The following is a 22,451-nucleotide window of genomic DNA, read 5'->3' as shown; positions in this document are numbered from 1 at the left end:
GTACATACCAAGAACAATGAGCACTGATGTAACTAACAATAATTTTCTGCTTTCCCACAGATTTCACTAATCAATAAAACATATGCAATCCATTTTCTGACGAAAAAGAGGGAATCGTAATTCAATTGTTTGACCAGTTCGGCCCACTTCTGCCAGTGTCGCGTTCGGTCACTCCCATCAAAACGACAAAGAACTGTTATTGAACGATGTGTTTAATGCCCTTTTATCGATTGCTGTGTAGTGGGTCACAAAATTTATGCACCTCAGTTTCACTTTTTCCGATTTTTTTCTTCCATTCTTTTATAGCTTTTCAATAGAGTCCCTGTCATTTAATGGATGGGCAATAAAAAAGGCCTGGGATTCACCCGAGCCGATAATCACCTCGACACGCCACATAGACAATCCCACCGATTGAATCCGAACGGGGACAACAATAGCTCTGAAATAGGACCTCCAGCCAAGATCGTAAAAAAAACTTGCACATATTTTGTGATTGAATGCTGCTCGTCAGGGCTGCAAAAAATGGATAGACCTAATCACTCTCAATAAAGCGTAAAATAAAATAATAATAACAACCGATGATGATCGTTGTTCAGTTACGACCTTGTCTGAGGGCCATCGCTTAGTCTCGATTTTTTTAGGGGAAGGGGGGAAAGCTTAACCGATCAGAACGAACAAAGCGACGTACAGTGGGCATGGACCAAAAACAGAAACTTTTATAGAAGCCGCCGGAATGAAACGTTATCACGTTGTACATTCGCAGCTTTTTAGATTGTCTATACAAAATGTTAAACTTTTGAAGCTTAGGTCTGAGTTATTTATGGGCCAATTGGAATGAAATTCGGAAAGTTGAAGCAAACGTCGTTTTAGCTGCTGAAATACCGATAGAGCCGATAAAACTCAGAAGCAATAAACCATCACAGTAAAAAACAAAATCTTTGTTTCATAGTATAGGATATTATCTTTGTCAAAAGATAGGAATTATACATGAAATGTAACAAAGTAAAGTAAAATGGGGCAAAATCAAACATTTTCCAAAGTCTGCACAATACGAAACTGTCACCAATTGATTTCTCGTGATTTTATACACGGAAATAGGTATATGATAACGTTTGAAACAACTTCTCAAAGTTATAGTGTTGAGCACGTTTTTGCCCACTGTGCGACGGTGGTACAGTAACAGTCAATTCTATCCCCGAAAGGGATTCAAACAGTTGCGCATTTTCCGCAACCTTCCTCTCTCCGCACCGACAACAATAATTTAAACATGATTATAAATTGATGTTTTTACAGCCTGCCATCAACAGCAGATCCAGCCTAGCCCGAAGGGATTTTCGTTGGTTCCTTTTCCTACTAAGACCTGTGAGCGTTGATTTTTTTTGTTGTTGCGTGCATGTTGTTACATTCGGCTGTAATTCAAGAACCGACTTATCAAAACGCTGCACACCCCGATTTTCGACTGCTTCGCTTGCAGTTGAGAGTCTGCTTCGAAGTTGTAGAGTATATGGATTGTGTGTGCGTTTGCATTTAAAAAGCCGGTAACCACAACCGTAAGGAACGCCTTTTATTTTTGTTTGGGATTAGGAGATTTAATAAACTGTTTTATTGAGCGGTGCCGGCTGTTGGAAAATGGCTCGGGAATCCGCGAGAGGGGTAATTGCGCAGATGAAGTTAGTACTTGTACTTGAGTTGCCCGGAGCAGATTGGGCAGGGCAACTGAGATAATATTTTCAAAGATGGTTTTGTGGGGGCAATTCATTTTCACAGCTCTCTTGATTAGTTTTTATTATTAAACAGTAAAATCACAGTACAATATAACTTGCAAAGAAATTAGAAGATTGACCTTAGGCGCCACAATGTATGCTATGAACAAGCAAGAAGTGTTAAAATATATAATCAACAATGACCAAGTACCGTAAAATGGGGTGTTAAGGACTCGTGGGGTTTTAAGGGATTGAACTTCTCCATCATGTTTGACAAGTAACAAAAACGTTGAAAGTCGATATATCAGTCATCTGAAATGCTTGATTTGTTCGGAGGATTGTGAGCTACATTATGTGATGTTGGATGTCTATTAAAATAAAATATTAAGGAGTCTAGATATTGAAAACGATTCCAAACATTTTTATTCGAACTTTATAGGCTATACTGCAAAACTATGGAACAATATTCAGAAAAATATGTGAGTTACTTAGAAGATAAGTATATTTATTCGAGATCACACCGCAGACAAAATCTTGTGAAACTTTCATCTAGATTTTTACTTTTAATATTTTTAATGGAAAAAGTCTGTTTTTGAAAATAAGTGGGGTGTTAGGGGATTATCTTTTCTTCTTTATCCAAGTTACTTAAATTATTCGATTTATGCCGTAATATATACTTTTGGCTTGTTCCGTGATGTAAAACTACATTGTAACAGTTAAGGAGTCTATTTTGTTTGTTACTTAATATCACCAAAGTGTCATAGCTCAAAAATCGGTAAAATTGACAGAAAAAATTTGATAACAACGCATTAAAGTAAATTTGGGATTTTTCCCTATACTATTTCCAAAACTTGTTCGCTCACACTCGTAAAATGTTTAGAAAGTTTGAATAATTCTTTCATTTGGTAATGGGTTTGAACCCCTTGATCCTTTTAGTGGTAATCCTATGAAATGGTAAACAATAATTATATTTTGTCATTTCTCGGAGTGCATAAATAATGAGTTGCGCGAAAAGTGGAACCAAATCTACCAATCGAACTGTCAAACTGTCTACCTATCAAACAGATCAGCAAATAGGGGCTACTTCGAAGACGAAGGAGAACAATCATTCAAAGAAGCCTCTTCGCGCAACTCTCTGTATATAGACTCTGTCATTTCTGAACTCATTTTCATTCTGCGAAACTTCGCGGGCTCGTCGGGCACTAAATTAATTGTGTTATAGAATGAGTGTTAGATTTCCGCTTCATACTGTTACACTTTTCTTCTTCAGTATTTTTTCGGCATGGTCGCTGTATGCATTGGTTGTAATGGGTTTTGCATGCAAATACTTTGTTTAGTGTAGTGTTTTATTTACAGGGCAAGTTGACCATTTGCCCTATTAAAACTAAATGCTTGTTGAAATTGTGCTTATATATTTTTTATGAAGTTAATGCAGAGCTCATAGGATTCGTAAACTGCAAACATAGGTTATGATCCTGTTGCATTTAAGTATGAAATGATTTTTCAAAACAATTTTAAGATGTATTGAAAGTGTCCGAATAAAATTAATAACTATGAAAGATTTATCAGTTACAATAAAACGGTTTGCGTTTACAGGCCTGGCTAAGGTTGAACATAACTTATGAAATTGTATGAAAGCATCAAAGTTATTGACAAAAATATTATGTTTTGTTGTTGGCAAAACATGGTTTTATTTATGGAACTCAAATTCATTAACACCCCATTTTGCATTTCCGTAAAAAATAACACATTTTCATGATTATCTCAGAAATCTGTCGTAGGATCCTCATAATTGTATTTGGGTTTTGATATACACGACGAGAGAATGGTAGGAATGTCCTTTGTTCAATTATTGACATAAAACAGGTTTCGTTTACCCTGCATTCACCCACCAAATGGAAAACGGTCAAAATGCCACCATTTTGACTCGAATGGAATCGATTAAATGCCTTAAGCCTGAGTTTTCAGCTTAATCTTAGTGAAATCTAAGGATTCCTAACAAACTCGAATATTGAATTTTACGTAAAAAATAATCTTAGATTGGTCTTATTTTTCTCGTACTTCATCCCAATATACGTGGATGGCCCAACAACCACCATCAGGATCTACGATCTATCACAACAGATGGCAAACTCAACGATATCTGACTAGGGTGGCTGGTCCAGTGGTAGTGTGTATACCAATAATCGTGGTAGTGCGGTTTCAAGCGTGTCATAGGCAATTTTTATTTTTATGAGTATTTTTCCAACATGGCCCTTGATCGAATGATATGAATGTCTATAAAATTATCTTGGAAATCAGTAAGAAAATAGTAGAAAACAATTAAAAACCTTAACTTTTTTGCACCTTTGCACCTTGGGGCGTTTCTATAATAGTGAGTTTCAATGTAAAATCAATATAAACCACTATTATAGGAACAACAGTTAGCAAATACAACTATTACTAGAACATGCTCCATTAATGGAGGAAATGCTTTTTTGAATTATTCAGTGATTTTATCGTTCTAAGATTATTTTTTACGTGAAATAGAATAGAACAGCTTTTGAATGGCGTATTCAGAAATGAAAAACTAGCTTCCGTTATTTTCTGGCGATTTTTTGTTGCTCAACCCGTTTTCTGTTTCTGTTCGGGATGAACCACTGCGACCAGTTTTCTTTGATCTTTTGTGGTATACCCGTGTCCTTTGTTTAGTGCATGTCGTTCTACACCATTACTATTGAGAAATAATGAAGTAGTCGTTTTTCATACAAATATCATTCTTTACCATTTTGCATAGAGCCTCTTTAGAAAAAGATACCGCTATTCATACCTTTCGGAGAAAACAGTTTGTCACCATTAAACTCTCAAAAGCGCGCCCCTTAATCAGCTTCGGCCACTAAGCTGGTTGAATGATACTGATTTTGACCATGCATCGGTACTCTAGCATATCAAATTATTGCTTCTACTTATAAGGTTCAAAGTCGTTTTTTGGAACTGTGAACAGGTTTCATCGCATGAGACATTTAGATTCCTTGAAACAAAAAGCTTATTTTAGAAGTAAAGAGGTCTGCTACTCCACTGATTCGGAATCGGTTCCCTCCTAGATATCGAAAGATAAACTCTTGAACTTGGAAAGAAATTGTCTCATGCGTTGGAACCAACCTCAGATGCTGATTGAGCCATTTTTCCACTTCGACCTCCTCATCATCTAGGACAAATAGGTGAGTCTTAGTGGCTTGTTACTCTCTTATACTCTTCCGACCGTAACTTATAAGTATTCACAAGAACAGATACAGCAAGAGTACAATTTGGTAGATCTTACCCCGTAACGCACCTCGAAAAGGTGATCTACCCGCGTTACGGGACGAATCTCGTTACTATTGCCTCTATCACTGAGACAGACGCCCTATCTGCGACAGTATTTTTTAAGAACGCCGGAGTGAGATTGATGCGTATGCGACTGGAGAAGCCGGTGCCGACTTACATCACAATCGATAACCAACCCACATTATTTCGAAAGGCCGAAATCGTGAATTTAATTCAGTAGTTCTCTTTAACGTTATATTTCAGGCAATGTGCCTTCGAACGAAAATTTTCTTAAAATATAGCGCATATAAGGGCGGCGCCGTAACTTTAAGCTCTCTGGAATGACGATCTTTAAATATGGTGTCATTGGCAAAATTGTATATAATTTAAATACAAACAACTTTGCCAAATACATTTAATCTGTATCTAGTCATATTTCCAAAATATGGAGGTGTTTTATGAACGATCCCCCCAAAAAAAAAACGGTTTTTCTGGAATATTTTGAAAATGTGAGGTTTTCGGTAGCAACATTGTTCCACAAAATTATGTAAACAGTCAAAATGAATCATTTTCTCGAAGACTCTGATATATGAGGGAAAGCAATTATAGTAATTTAAGTGCATATATAAGTCACTTTTGGGGGTCGTATATTTCTTCGAGTGGTAAATGGACGATGGTGATGTAGATGACGATGAGGACGCATGTACACCGTGCGACGACAACAACGACGACGATAATGCGGTGGATGACAATTTGCAAACCACAACAAAGCGGCGACTGTCAACCAGAACGTCAAGCGATGAAAACGATGTAGAACGAGCGTACAATAAGGGTCAAGGAACTACACTGAGGTAAAAATCTCGCATGATTTTCATAAGATCACACTACTGAACGCATTTCTTATTATTTTTTGTTGGTTCATAAGACACTTGTGTATTTCATACGACAAGATTGATGACTTCAATTGTCAATGTCATAAGAACGTTTATGAACCCCGTTGATCTTCATTGTGAAAAACGACGTGAAGCAATTTTTTTCGGTAAAGGCATTTCAGTATCAGAACTTCAATATGTTTTCCAAAATTGACGTTTTTGCTAACATCTCGCTGGCTGACTTCGTTTCTAATGCATCAAAGGGTAAATATTTCATATTTATCATCATTTCCGCTGTAACTAACACTTTTTTTTTCGATCAGATTGCGGAATTGGATCCGAACAATAAGATTTTTGTATGAAAATTGAAAACAATTTATGTGACGCTTAAGAAATCATAAGCCCCCATTGATTGATTCGTAATTCATGAACTGCCCCTAACGTGAACCTGCACGATTTGAAGCGCTACTATGATCAGGCTTGGGAACTGTGACCACTATTCACCACAGTTCATCGATTCTGCCAGTCAACCAAAACACAAAGCAGCAGCAGCATCAATATCATCAGGTGTTGCGCTGCCAACAGTTCACACACTGCTTGACTGTTTTTGTCTCTCCACTATGATCGTTTTTGGGCAGCCATCTCGAGGTGAATGATTGAAAAAAATGTTAAATAATTCAATCGCTAATATTTCGCTTGTGTTTTCAACTAATTGCAATCTATTAGCGCTAATAGCAAGAGCACAATCATTTCGTTACGATACATATAAACAAGTTCAATTTCATGCTGCCTTTATCGAGCAAAAATGCAAAACCCTGAAAACCGGAAAAATCGTGTTACCACTGTGCTCGAGTCATTTCGCATTCGGGTTTGAAAAAACGTTGGGAAGAAGAAGATTACAGTTTTCAGGAGCCGTGACATTTTTTTGTTTTGAACGGTCATGGATTGCTTTGGATTTTGATGTTCGTGTAGAAAAATGTGAATGTCGAGGTGGTAAATGTTTAATACAGTACATTTCCCATCCCTGACTATGATATAAATACTGCTTCGCATTAAAATAGGTTAGCCAACTCAAGAAAATCGAATTTCCATCCACTTTGTCGTATCGCACCTCGATGCTTATGCTTACAGTAAAGAGCTTAAATCTAATTGCAGTGTGACAAAATGGAGGACAATTTGATTTTCACAAGTTGGTTAACCTAATTTTCAACGCGGATTTATACCACTCTTTTTATTGAAATTTATAATCGAAAGCTCAAGTTACACAAGACAGTCTTATGGAACCAAGAAAGGATTAGAACGTAATTCATGAGACTATCTATAGATTTCTTATCGTGTTAATGTTGGTTCATAAGATTTTCTCACGAAATTCCGTCGAGGAGTATTATGGAAACAACATCTGCCATACTATGGTCTTATGGATTTCAAATATTTATCTTGTGTCGTAATCAAATCAAGCAAATCTTATGACAAGCTTACGCCCGCTTTCCTCAGTGCAAAACAGAGAAAGAGTCATGTGAATCCCCTGATTCGGGTTGGATGCCCCGATCAAGAAAATGTAAGAAGTTAAATTGAATTGAATTCTTAGTAAAATTAGGTTGGATAAATAATAATAGAATTTGTCGGTAGAATAAGCTATCAATCGAAATGGATTGTATTGTTAGCCTCAATTAAATCGGACACACTGGTGTGTCGATAATAAACAAATAAGATTAATCAATCACTATTTCCTTACAAAATAGCTAGATTTTTTACGCGCCTATTTCATTTTGAAGAGAACCATGCTATAGGGGCCTTCCTTAGCCGAATGGTTACAGTCCGCGGCTACAAAGCAAAGCCATGCTGAAGGTGTCTGGGTTTGATTCCCGTCGGTCCAGGATCTTTTTGTTATGGAAATTTTCTTGACTTCCCTGGGCATAGAGTGTCGTCGTTCTTGCCACACGATACACGAATGCGAAAATGGCAACTTTGGCAAAGAATGCTCTCAGTTAAAAACTGAGGAATGTTCATTGAACACTAAGCTGAGAAACAGGCTCTGTCCCAGTGAGGACGCAATGCCAAGAAGAAAAAGAAGATGCTTTAAAAACACATACAAAAAGCATTCAACCGTGTTTGGCATGAAGGCTTGATTGGCAAAATAAAAAATAACATGTATTGTTAGAATAATCCAACGCTTTCTAAATATGTCGAGTGGCCAAGTAATTACTGGGATTCAAAAATGTTCCACATGAGCTCACAAGACTTGATACATACTATATTCATATACTTTCACATTAATACATTCGAAATATATTGAAATTTTATCAAGAATCGCTGGTGGAATAGGTACACTACATTGCCGGCCGTGTATCTGGTTTGGCCATTTGAAGGTGCAACTAATCCCCTACACAATACTATTAAAGTTTTGAGAATTGATCAATTGAGTCAAAAGATATGAGCAGAAGAGTGCAAAAAGGTCGTCAACGCATTTTATGGGTTTATATCTAAATATATTATTCAAAATTTCTTCTATTCAGTTTAGCGTAAACATTACAGATACAAATGTTTTTTTTTTTAATTGAAATCACATCTAGTTTGCCTTCAGGAGCAAGGTTATGAAGTGAACCTTGATCCAATTCTTAAAAAAATAACAAAATCATGAATACCGCTGTTCCGGGCCAATTCCATCTCTACCGTTACTTGGGAAAGGGAGAGGAAATGTTGATGTAGCACTTACTTAATGAGGTCACCGACTTAGCGACACCCTCATAATTGCTACGAAGTTGGATATTGGGAGGGGTAGTAGGTCAGAATTCACTTGAATAGCTAGCGATGGACTCAGATCATTTGTTGTTTAATTGTTTATGATTTCTTTTTCATACACCGATATTCAAAAGAAAAACAATGATTTATTTTCAGCAAGATGAACATTATTTCGCGAAAAACTAGTCGATTTCATGTTCAACGGTAGTGATTCTCTGCTCTGCTTGATTCGTTAATCAAAGGCAGATTTTTACTAACAAGAACAAAAAACAAACAAAGCAAAAAAGGATAAAAGAAGAGCTAGAAAAGGTTAACTAAAATAAACAAAAACATAATAGTTAAATTACAACGAACTGTCATTTGCGATCCAACCAATCGACCAAAATGCGCAAACTAAAAAAGAGACGCAATAAAAGAAAAACAATTTCACGGAAAACAACCGGTTGGCACGAATAAATCGAACAAATGCATATACCGCACTTCGAATAGACGACAAAAAGAACCTAAAGCACCGTTAGCTCCGTAAAATTTGCCGGCCATGCAAGCCTACACGAAAACATCCGATAAGCGCAAACCTGATCACAACGACGTAACACTACACACCACTAAAACAGATTCAGTACGTTAGGAACGGACTCACCAGATGGCTGCATTCTATCGCTTGTCATGAGTTACCTCTGTTTATCATTCGATATGTACTATAAATATCCTACTACAAATTTGTTCTTGCTCGTAAATTAGCCAATGTCGCGAGTTCAAGTGATTTATACAATCAGGAAAGATTCCTTTCCATTTACAACCCCTGTGCAGATGAGAGCTTCCAGCTAACTACCCAATACTGCTCTTCTATTTTAAACCTTCTGATACTTCACATAGCTCAACAAATTGTATTGTTGTTAGCAGGTTCAATCATAAGATTTGTGACCATGGAGCTGTATTCGACAGTTGTTTCACCTTAAAGTACCGTCGATGGGGGTTACAATGGGTCAAAACGAAAAAATATGATATATGAAATATTTCAGCTCATTACGCTGATATTACTAAAATTTATAATTCATATGTTTGGGAACATATTATTACACACAATTGATCACAATATGCATTTTAAGAGACAGATTTTTTTGTATTTTTGTATTTTTTGTAAACTTGTGTGTTGAAACAAGACTAAATTTACAACTCTCCTGTGCAAAGTATAACGCATGCACTTTAATCTGTATTGTTATATTAGTAGAAGGTTAATAGTCTTTTCAATACACTTCATGCATATTTTTCGGAATCTATTTGACTTTTACACAAAACTTTCATTCTTCTCGGTACGGTGTCTAAAATATTAAAAATGGGATTGAGATTGGGTCAAGGAAGAACGATGATGAATGAAATCACAAGTTTACTTTTTTGTCGTTTTACGGTGCCATGTGTATTCTTTCCTCAGTAAGATGTGTTTATTCTTTCTAAATACAGCATCGCTGAAACATCAAACAAATCTAGTTGAGGATTCCGTGCAACGCATTTTGACAACTTCTCAAACCAGCAACGGTTTTTCGTGCGAAACAACATCGTACTATTCTATTTTATCAAATTACCGTCGATGGGGGTGACAATGGGTCTGGGGGGTGAGATTGGGTCAAAACGGAAAAATATGATTTATGAAATATTTCAGCTAATAACGGTGATATTACCAAAATTAATAATTCATATGTTAGGGAACATATTATTACACATAATTCATCACAATATACATTTTTAGAAATAGTAGTTTTTGTTTACTATATCAATACACTTGTATGTTGAAATTAGATAAAATTTACAACATTAAATTTCTTCTATGCAAAGTATCACGCATGTACTTTAACCTCTACCGTTATATTAGTAGAAGGTTTAAAGTCTTTTCATTACACTTCACACGTATTTTCCGGAATGTATTTGATTTTTCAACAAAAATTTCATTTTTTTCGGTACGGTGTCTAAAACATCAAAATTGGGTCAAACAAGAACGACTGTAAATGAAATTGCAAGTCCACTTTTATGACATTTTACGGTGCCGGTAGTTCTCTTTTTCATAAGGATGTGTTTATTCTTTCTAAATACAGCATCTCTGAAACATCAAACTAGTCTGCTTGAGGATTCCGTACATTGAATAACAATGCAACGCATTTTGACAATTTCTCAATCCAGCAACTGTGTTTCGTGCGCAGCAACATCGTAAAATTTTATCAAATGGATTGTTTTTTTTTATTTAATTATTTATCAGTGTTTTCATATTATAGAAACATCTCCTGGAAGTACAAATGAGTTGGAACACTAAAATATCGTGATTATGACATCAACATCTGCCTGAAATGTATTGATCGTGGAATGTCGCTCCGAAATTTAACTATTTGCGAAGAATTAAAATAATCACTGTTTCAGTACACCTTTGGGGAAACTCAATAGGCTTCATGGCAATGGGGATGAGACTTTGAAGACAATTCGAGGGAAAAAAATAGAAAATTTATGTAAACTTGACGATGAATGTTTTGTTTACATATTTTTTCTCATAGCTCTTTAATTTTTTGGTATAATCGTTCTTTTAAGTGGGTTTATCATACTTGTGAAACATCTTAGATATCTTTTTATCTTGTTTGCATCGTATTTCATCAATATCCTTCAGCTATGAATGGTTTTGCAACCATATTATCAAAAACAAGTTATTTCAATTACAGTGATCCAATGTCACCCCCTCTATGGGGTGAGATTGGGTCATTTTTTATTCACTTGTGGTGCCGCTGTGAATAAATATTTTTCTTTAATGTTTTGAACAGTTGTTAAAGTACCATCAAAGTACATACACACCAAATTTGAAGTTTATTGGAGTTAAATTGCAATAGTTATTCAATAAATAACTCGTACACGTCCCTTTTTGACCCATTGTCACCCCCAACGACGGTACTATTTTTTAAATTCAATTATATATTAGTGTTTTAATATTATATAAACATCTTACTGAAATACAAATGAGTTGGAACGCTGAAATACCGGGATTATGACGTCAACATCTGCCTAAAATCTATTGATCGTGGAATGTCGCACCGAAATTCAACTAATTGCGAAGGTTTAAAACAGTGATTCCCAAAGTGGGCGAATTTTCCAGCTCAAGGGGGCGAAAAATTCAGAAAGGGGGCGAAGAGGCTAACACTGGATAATGTGGAAATAATTACGCATAACCTTTGGAAGACACACATCTAAAGGTTAATCAATTCCAAACATAATTAATTCCAGGAATATTTTGCCTCAGATCGATATATCTCTAATAATGATAATTTTAAAATTATGACACTTAATAATTGTCAAACACAAAATATTTGTATCATGCATCCATGTTTTTAGTATCATGTGAATTTTCAGAATGGTCGGTATTTGAGATTTTCACAAGGTCGGATGACTTATCATCACAGATAACATTTAAAACACAGCAAGTTTTAGATGTACGAAACATGTATCTTAGAAGAAGAAAATATTTTAAAATTGAATATTGAATTCACATATCAGGGGGGCGATTTCAGATAACTATTGGTCTCAAAGGGGCGAAAGTTGAAAAAGTTTGGGAAGCACTGGGTTAAAATAATCACTGTTTCTGTAAACCTTTGGGGAAACCGAATAGGCTTTATGACAATGGGGATGAGACTTTGAAGACAATTTGAAGGAAAAAAAAACAAGAAAATTTGAATAAACTTGACTTTAATCGTGCTGGGTTTACATATTTTTTTCTCATAGCTATTATTTTTTTTGTGATTATCGTTTTTAAGTGAGTTTATCATACTTGTGAAACATTTAAGATGTCTTTTCATCTTGTTTGCATCGCATTTCATAAATATTTTTCAGCTGTGAACGGTTTTGCAATCATCTTCTCAAAAACAAGTTATTTTAATTATAGTTACCCAATGTAACCCCCTCTATGGGATGAGATTGAGTCATTTTTCATTCACTTGTAGCACCACAGTAAATGAATATTTTTCTTTTTTTTTTTTAACAGTTGTTAATGTACCATCAAAGTAAATACACACCAAATTTGAAGTTTATTGGAGTTAACTTGCGAAAGTTATTCAATAAATAAATCGTACATACCCATTTTTGACCCATTCTCACCCTCAACGACGGTACATGTACCAAATTTTCAACACGCTTCACAACACAATTAATAATCAATTAATTCAATGAACACGATACTACGCCTGTTAAATAATGTCTGCACAAAAGCGCATTATGGACTCATAATTATACCCACTCCCGTTCGTAAGCGCTCATGATTTCCTCTCTTGTCTGCAACACTTTTGCAACCATGTTTTTTTGCCTGCCATGCAAGTGCGGCGCCCTGGGAAAGTTTCTCCCAAAATTTATTATTCACATCACAAACAGTTTCGCGAGCATCCATTAAATTTTGACCATACTCCTCCCACCGCCTACAAACGATACATACAAAAATGTGTATTAAAAGCCCTTGTTCCCATGTTACAACCGCACTTTTGACGCGAAAAACTCGAAATAATTTCACCCACGTTCCCTTTCTGACGCAGCAGCAAAAACATGTCCTTTCTAATGGTGGAAAATATTGCAACTACACCCATCACCCGCCAAAAAAGTTCGAACCAATTTATGTGATAACGCCGCCTAAAAACTACTGCTCCTCTCCATTCCACTATGTTTTGTCTCCGGTTTATGAGGACAAAAATGACACAATTTGCATGTTTTTGTTTATAGAAAATTGTTTCGGTCGAGAGTTTTTGATGCATTGTTACATGGAAAATAGGTTTCCTCTTAGTTTTGCTTCCTTTTTTTCGGGATGTAATATATTTTCCGCCTCGCACTCAGAGCAAAACCCATCGAACCGCGGAATAATTTCAATTTTTGGAGGGCAGTTCTCCATCAACAGGAAGCTTGTGAGGTTTGGGAAGCCACGAAATGTGTTTGTGAATGTGCGCGGTTGGCACTGTTAAATATGCAATTTTGTTGTTTTGGCTTCAAGCGGGTTGTTACACGTAGGATTTGGTTGAGTTTATGTTTTCCGAACGAAGCCCCGGTTGAGAGGTGGTTATAAATATTCATTGGAGAATATTTTTCGCATCTGCTCTGCAGCAGAGTGGGGTTTTCCGAGATGCAAAATCTGTGTGTGAGTGCTTTTACCAATGGCAATTACGGTTGACCAGTGCGTGAAAGCTGTTCTACATTATTCATTAATTCACATATATTATGGTGATGCCTGATGAGCATCGTAATAGTTATTTATGCAACAAGTTGCAAAATGATGATTTTTTCAGCACGAGTTGTACGTTTATCCAACGAGGCTCGCCGAGTTGGATAAATACAACGAGTGCTGAAAAAATCGAGTTTTGCAACGAGTTGCATACAACATTTTTTGCTATTTTGAAAAATGCTATTGAACTGGATGAACTCTAAGCAAAAACAAACATTTCAAGAGAACCCACATGGGCATACAGCCATGCGTAGTTTCAATTCAGTATTTTTCAATCACGTAGGCTGTGATACAGTAGTACCCATGAATGTCACAAATTTTCTCACTCCCATCGGTATCATGCAGAGCTATATTTCCCATTGAATGAATGCACAGGTAAGACATCGAGGACAGTAGCTGACTACAAAAGCAGGACGATCCGATTCCACATCAAAATCGCCAACCTATGTCGGAACCAGATCGCACAACGGGCTTAGACTCTAGTGAAGTGACTCGCCGTGTAAACCAAATGGACAGTCACTTCACTCGAATCGAGAATTTTCACCTGGCTATACGATACCGACTATTCTTACCTCACGTCGATTTTACGACCGGTGACCCCAAGAATCAGATACAATTGTGTTTATTCTGTGCGGCATGGCGAGACGAGTCGGTGAGCTGTCGACTCGCTTCAATTTGATTAACATCACCCGAGATGAGAACGACTCATCTCGACTCACACGCAGCGCAGAATAAGCATGGCATGAAGAGACTGGGTCATTAGGTTGACGCTTACTAAAACAGTACTGAAAAGTGCTACTTTTCAGCACCGAAAAGAGTGCTGAAAAGTAGCACTTTTCAGCACTGTTTCTTTCGGTAGGAAAAGTAGGCCGTTATGTTGATCAACTTCTCAATGAAAAGTTGATTGATTTACAACGGAATTGCAAAAAGGTATGTCAAACAGTTTCAGGAATCGCATAATGCTTTATGGATAGACAAATCTTTCTCATTTTCTCATTGAACAATTAGCGGGAAAATAGAATTTTCTCAGTTCTCGTTGATTTTAAGACGCATGATATTTTTGGACAAGTTGCTTGTCATTGAGTTAAGCATCATTCTAGAAAAAAAGGATAGGCGTACTTATTTTGGAATAGATTAGGAATCAAACTATTTTTTGAGGTAACATTCTTCAACAAAATTCTTTCAGTGATCCCGGCAAACTTCGTCTTTCCATCTAGAGAGGCCGTTTAAAAACGCCATGAAATCTCCCACACAGAACGGTAGATTAGTTTGCTCTCATTTTTCAACTATTACGGAGACTTTCCTGCATTTTTTCCTATGATGAACACGTCAGAGTTCCGGGTGAAAACTGTAATGAAAGAATTATTCAAATCTTCAAATTTTGGGTGTTTTTCTGCACCAAATAACTTCTTTTGAATAAACAAAAATATCATGTCCTATCTCTTTAATTAATGTTCGAATCCTCTGAGCAGAATCTCGATAGAGAAACTTAAAAGTAGATGGAGTACCGAATACCTTTTAATTCCGCTCCTAAATGCTTATCTTTGACAGATACGCGTATTTCGACTACCACTTGCAGTCTTCTTCAGTGTCAGTTACTCGTATCCACTCAAGTGGTAGTCGAAATACGCGTATCTGTCAAAGATAAGCATTTAGGAGCGGAATTAAAAGGTATACGGTACTCCATCTACTATCATGTCCTATGTCAAAATTTAAAAGTGCTTTGGTAATGGAGATGCCCTATTAAAACTAACCACAACAGGTTCAACTTTAAAACAAGAACATCCGCAGGCAGAACAGCTTCCGAATAATCGACTAAGCTTCCGGACAGGCTCCGTACAAGCCACCATCTAGTCACCGGATATGCTTTTGTGGTAACCGACACTGAAACACACATCATCCTCGTGTTTTCGTACATACCCCGGACCCCACCTGTGCACTGTCCTACATACTAATCACTAGTTCCGCTACATCCAGCTTGCTACTGAATTGAAAGCCTATTCCGTATACAAGCATCCACATCATCCGCACTAGGCCAGCGTGAAAGCACATCACATCCATCCGTGACTTGCAATTATAATATGCGGTCTTCATCGCTTAGCCACTGGCGCCTGTTTAGCCCCGTATAGATACAAGCGGAAACTGTATTCGCCGTTCTTCATCGTCGTTGTCAGAAGCAGCACTACTCACTAGATACTGGCTACTCGCACCGAGTTATCGAGATAATCGTATCACTGTTCGGATTCTCGCTTCTTGCCGCCGACGATTACGACGTTGCGATGGTGGCAGCGATGATGTCCAACCCGGTCAATTGTTGTACCATGTTGAATTATTATTATTGTGATCCGATTTAACCCACCGATAAATGCACTCGACTTCATCAATGCAACCCTTCGACCATACAGTGTTTGATTATACATTTGAAACTTTTTCGTTTTTCCATACAAAATGGTCAGCTATTGTAGGCTTGATCTCAGTTGTTTATGGTCGATTTGAATAAAATTGCCACAGTACGTCAAAAATTTTAGTAATGTTTGAGGAACTTTATTAAATTCATTCAAATCGGTCCATATATATCTGAAGTGTAACCTACTAGAGCTGACCATCATATATGGAAACCCAAAAAGCTGCAGAAATATTGTTCAATACTGTAGGTAGCGACGACACGGTGGTGCCCAAAGGGTGTCGTGGGTGGTGAAGTAATCTGTTTCCTCCTGATCATTGACAACTGCGCTGGGTGCATTCGATATCATCGTTGCCACTACTGCCACCGTCGACAATTGAATGCACCAAGGCATCGTTCGCAATTATAATGTAGGATGAACCAAGCTGGTGGAGGCGGTGGTCGTTATTGGAACCTTGCTGTGTGGTGTACAAATACAAACAATTAACACCTCATTTAATGGAAACAAATGAGCATCGTGTTCGATAAATGAGCAAGAGAGTGCATTGTGGATGGGATAATTAAATGCAACTGCATAGTATATCATCTGGCAAGCTCAACAGGTAAGGTTTCGTTTTTCTTGTCATTAAGGGCATTTTAGAAGAACCATCAACCATCATTCACTTAATTCTAAAGCAAGAAACTGTTCTTCAACAACTCGTGTGTGCCATGCCGCTCTATGCACAATTACTCATGTTAAACTTTTGACAATTTTGACTTATTATCACCAATTCGAAAGAGAATATTATCATAACTGTCTTCCTTATGGTACCTTAAAAGTTATGGCCTATAATTATTATACAAGTATTCGATATGTAGTGAAATTGTTGCAATTTAATTTCCGTACGTAATGTGAATCTCCCGAGTTGTGATGGCTGCTTTCCAGAAACAGCTTTGTACAGATAAATATCGTCATTATATTTGTTTGTAATACATATATACATAACAGTGTGAGAAAACCGTATTAGGGTTTTATTTGTTTAATACAGTTGCATCTGCAAATCAAAGTATTTGAATACATACGAAATAGCTATTCAATCCAAACAAAAATCAACACTGAGAAAACCACATACTGGGTCAGAGTTGAAGTGATGTGTATACATTGAATACCACTTTAGACACGTAATGCAATTTCATTGGAATTGAACTCTTCAGAGCACATAGTGTGAATTCGACTTCTCCAACTCATTTTAGGCAGTTTATGGCCGATCTTTATGATTATCTATAGTCATTTCCCTAGATCAGAGTTGGGAAAAGTTCTGAGATTCACACTACAGTAAGCCAGCGTAGCGAATCACAGTCACCGGAGCCAGTGAAACTCACGCGTATCGCTGCTGTAGCCAAAATGCCTTGAAAATAGAAAAACACCCGTTGCTAAGGGCAACCAAAACTACTGTAGAAAAAGGTTCTATTTTCCGTTGCATTTCCCGCATTTGCAGCCTTCAATGACACTCCTCATTTAGATAATTCATGTACCCAACATAGGCTACTTGATGAGATTCACAATTTTGAACTACTGTATTAGGAGAGCCACGTGATTTTCGCAAAAACTCAAGCCTACTACTATTACCATTCCCAGCACTGCTCGGTAGTACAAAAGGTACCCAAGTTTGACAGTAGGGCCTAGATATCAATCCTTTATGACTCACACGGTTGGTCGGCCGCAAAACCGTTCATTAGATACCTACACAGCAAAAAAAAATAAAATAAAATAAAATAGATAAATTTTAATATCACGTTGTTTTAGATGTACATCACTCGCGAAGTGAATAACATGAGTGATGTGGATCGGGAACGACGTGATATAACTATTTATTTGTTTTATTTTATTTTATTTTTGCTATGTTAATTCATATCATACAAACGTATATGCACCCAATGATCACTCCTATGTGGAATCAATATGAATACCATCTCTTGGCTGGCGATTAGCTTCAATACATGTGCATTTTTTTATTACTTTTGTATCTTTATTAACACAGACATACACTAGTGTGTAACAATCGATATTGTTACACAAGTTGCCAATACTTTTTGCCATTCGGTCGTTTTGTATAATTTCAGTCGTCGTTCAGATTGGTATCCTTTCCTTCATTATTTTATTCTATAAAAAGCCGGTTAGTAGTGCATTTGTGCAGTTTTTAAATGAACCAAATGGAAAATAAAAATATATCGAATAATATGGTAAGTGATAAAACACAATAATTAAACTCAAAAACTTAATACCAATTATTTGGATTTCTACAATAGAACGACGAAATGATCCTCGAACACACGTTGCTCGCATCACCTGAGGATGACTCTATTGTTCAACAAGCCGTGATAAATGTCGCCGGCTTGGCTCTGAGAGTTGGAGGAAACAAGCGGCCAGCTAATTCCCCCACCAATGGTGATGATAAACGCCAACTAGTATCGCTTCGGAATAGATGAGATATAGATGAGATTTACTTCCATAACCTCTGTGGCAAGATCTTTGAACGTTTGACTGGAGAATTTCTTCCAACATTTTACAACTCGGTTCATACGCACGGTATCGGCTGGTTCTGTGCATGCGATTCCAGTAGTTTATCATGGTTGAAAACTACCTTGGATGATATCAAAACTAATGGTACTATAAAAGACTTCGTTGTCAAGCCATATGCCCCTATCCCGCAGTTACGGCGCATAATTTTTTCGATTCCACATTTTCCTAGACTGGATAAAAGTGGAAACGAAAGAATTATAAGCATGATAACTCGTCTAAACGTAAATTTTGACACAAAATTTTGGAAAATTTCGAAATTGTTGCCTCCGGAAAATGGAATGCGTACGGTTGTAATGTGTATTGACGAAAACTCTGTTATCAAATTGGATTTTAGATAATTATAATGACTGACATAGTTACTTTGGATAGTATTTCGTAACCTGTTTCATTCATCCACCCCCTTTCCCTTCCTTTCAATCCTTCCCTTTTCCTTTCTCAACGGGTAAATGATGAAAAAGGCTAATTGATATGACGAGGCACAAATCTCCCACTTTCGAGGGGAACGTGCCACCCGAGCCGAAGTTCTGATACCTGATACCATGCCGCTCTATGCACAATTAGTCATGTTAAACTTTTGACAATTTTGACTTATTTTCACCAATTCGAAAGAGAATATTATCACAACACAGAGTTGTTCAAAAATTCCATAAACAAAGTAACAAATCAATATATACCATTATTGGATTTTCCTGCAAAAATGTGGCACAACGCATTTAAAAGTGATAATCTCAGATTATGTTTATAAGTATGTAACATTTTAATAGACGGATTTCACGCCAACTCGACACGTGATTGGCAGCACCCCTTCAGAATTCTATGAAACTTTCTGGATGTCAAAAGTATGTGAAACTAAGATACTTTGCATACTTTGGTTTTTCAAAATCGATCTAGACTAACATTTGGAAAGGGTCAAAGTTTTTTTTTACTTTTTTTTATAAACCCGTATAACTCAAAAACGGTAAGACCTACAAAAAAGTGTTGTATGGGGGACTGTCGTGAAACTTCTTGAGTTTTTAGAGAAAAATATTAAAATAATAAAAACACATTTTCTACACTGAAAAAAAAAATTATTCAAAACTTTAAAGTCGATTTAAAAAAAAACGGCCACTTCAGATTTTGATCATCCTTAAGCAAAAAGTTTCGTAATTAAATTTACTAAAAGTCGCCCATACATCACAAATTGGGCATATTTTAGAGAAAAAAGTTTTTCTAACATCGATTTTTTTAAGTCCCAAAGTTTTTTTTTTACTTTTTTTATAAACTCGTATAACTCGAAAATGGAAAGACCTACAAAAAAGTGTTGTATGGGGGACTGTCGTGAAATTTCCTGAAGTTTGAGAAAAAAATATTGAAAAAATAAAAACACATTTTCTACACTAAAAAAAAATATTCAAAACTTTAAAGTCGATTTAAAAAAAAACTGCTATTTCAGATTTTGATTATCCTTAAGCAAAAAGTTTCGTAAATAAATTTACTAAAAGTCGTCCATACATTGCAAATTGGGCAAATTTTAGGGAAAAAAGTTTTTCTTACTTCGAATTTTTAAGTCCAAAACTGATTTTTTTTTATCAAAGATTTTGTTCCAAACCGTCAAATATGATCGTGTTTTCAAGTGATAAATGAGTTTGAATCAGAAAATAGATTGTATTTTTTATTGAGAATAGTTAAAAAACGGAATTATACAGTGATTATGTTTTTTAAATGAAGGCAATCAATGGACTTCGCCTCTGCCTATGAGGAAATCAACTCCGTCTAACAATCCGACGGATTTCTATAGTTCTAAAGGTATCACAACAGTATTGCAAACATTGAAAAGTTACAACCTTATCCATATCCCATTAAATTCACTTCAAGAAAAAGTTTTGTGAAAAATAACTTACTAAACGTACCTGCGTTAAACGCCAGATGAATAAGAAATAATGAATATGTTTGTATGTATTGTTATCTACCTAAAAAAAGTTGATAAGCTCATAACTCATGATTTTATTTGCAAATAACAGTCTTCTTTTTCACGAAACAAAAAAGACTCCTTAAAACAAGGTTAAATACTGGTAATTAGTGACTTTTCTGAAAATTATAACGCTGCTTAAGGATATCACTGGAATAATTCCCAATTCTAAATTTATCATAAAAAAGATAATAAATTGGAAAATGTTAGTTTTATTATAATTTCAGACCCATGACACAGTAGCAGTTCAGCTATTTATTTCAAAATTGATAAATTTTGTTAAACAAATCAAAAGTTATTTTTAAGTCAGATGGAGCTGCAGCTCATTATAAAAATAGAAAAAAAAAAATTGCCAGCTTATGTAATTTCAAGAAAATACATGGATTGGAAGCAGAGTGGCACTTTTTTGCCACATCGCACGGCAAAGGCCCCTGTGACGCTATTGGTGGCACTCTCAAGCGAATGGCAAAAAGAGCAAGTCTTGCAAAATACTATGGAAACACAATCGCAACTCCGCGAGAACTATTCGACTGGGCAGTGAAACAAACTGATACATGTATCACCAAATTAAATTTCTGTTATATATCTAATGAACAATATGTTAAAATGTCAGAGGAATTGGTGGAATTGTTTGATAAGGTTAAAACTGTCCCTGGTACCCAAAAATATCATTGTTTTATGCCTACTTGTGATACACAAATTGCAGCCAAACGGTATACCAATTCAGAGGATGAACCAAAAATATTCAATTTATTCAGTAAAGCCCAAAAATAATGTAAATATTCATGTGCAGATACTACGTTTTAGGATATATAGCAATAATAAAAATAAAAACAAACCACGACTTTTTTCATAAGCATAATATTGACCCTTTCCAGACACCTGTTAAGATTGGCTTTGACCAAATAAGAAATTAAATATTATTGTGATATCTTTCTTACCATAAAAAAAAACCCATCGGATTGTTAGAAGGAGTTGATTTTCTCATAAGCAGTATGGTGCGAGATAAATTGAATTTAATATAAAAAAAACTGTATAATTCCGTTTTATTTCTTTTAACTACTCCCAATAAAACAAATATAATCCATTTTGTGATTAAAACTCATTTATCACTTGAAAATATGATCATACTAGACGATTTGAAGCGAAATAAAAATTAAATAAAGAGTTCATTTTGGACTTAAAAAATTCGATGTTAGAAAAACTTTTTTCTCTAAAATATGCCCAATTTGCAATGTATGGACGACTTTTAGTAAATTTAATTACGAAACTTTTTGCTTAAGGATGGTCACAATCAGAAGTGGCCGTTTTTTTTTAATCGACTTTAAAGTTTTGAATATTTTTTTTTTTCAGTGTAGAAAATGTGTTTTTATTTTTTCAATATTTTTTTCTAAAACTTCAGGAAATTTCACGACAGGCCCCCATACAACACTTTTTTGTAGGTCTAACCGCTTTTGAGTTATACGGGTTTATAAAAAAAAGTAAAAAAAAAACTTTGAGACTTAAAAAATTCGATGTTAGAAAAACTTTTTTCCCTAAAATATGCCCAATTTGCAATGTATGGACGACTTTTAGTAAATTTAATTTCGTAACTTTTTGCTTAAGGATGATCAAAGTCTGAAATGGCCGTTTTTTTTAATCTTTAAAGTCGATTAAAAAAAACGGCCATTTCAGTTTGAATATTTTATTTTTTTATCAGTGTAG

At 35.8% G+C, this 22,451-nt stretch overlaps 1 protein-coding gene across 2 annotated transcripts in view; it reads right to left on the bottom strand.

Moving 5' to 3' along the window:
• The window catches only part of LOC5579860 (homeobox protein Hox-A1), a 107,573-nt gene that overhangs the window by 49,262 nt on the left and 35,860 nt on the right, over positions 1 to 22,451 (bottom strand). The window contains exon 1 of one of the 2 annotated variants that reach the window (XM_021839875.1): positions 15,785 to 16,010. The exons of the other annotated variant lie outside the window; for it this stretch is intronic. Within the exon in view, the coding sequence (XP_021695567.1) occupies positions 15,785 to 15,926 (142 nt within the window). The 5' untranslated portion in view covers positions 15,927 to 16,010. Of the gene's footprint in view, positions 1 to 15,784; positions 16,011 to 22,451 lie in introns of those variants that run through there. 2 annotated transcript variants of the gene reach the window in all.

The sequence above is a fragment of the Aedes aegypti genome, chromosome 2 (genome assembly GCF_002204515.2).
Source record: "Aedes aegypti strain LVP_AGWG chromosome 2, AaegL5.0 Primary Assembly, whole genome shotgun sequence".
NCBI classification, from domain to species: domain Eukaryota; kingdom Metazoa; phylum Arthropoda; class Insecta; order Diptera; family Culicidae; genus Aedes; species Aedes aegypti.
The sequence above is the reverse complement of the archived record's forward strand: the minus strand, read 5'-3'. Positions and strand labels throughout refer to the sequence as shown.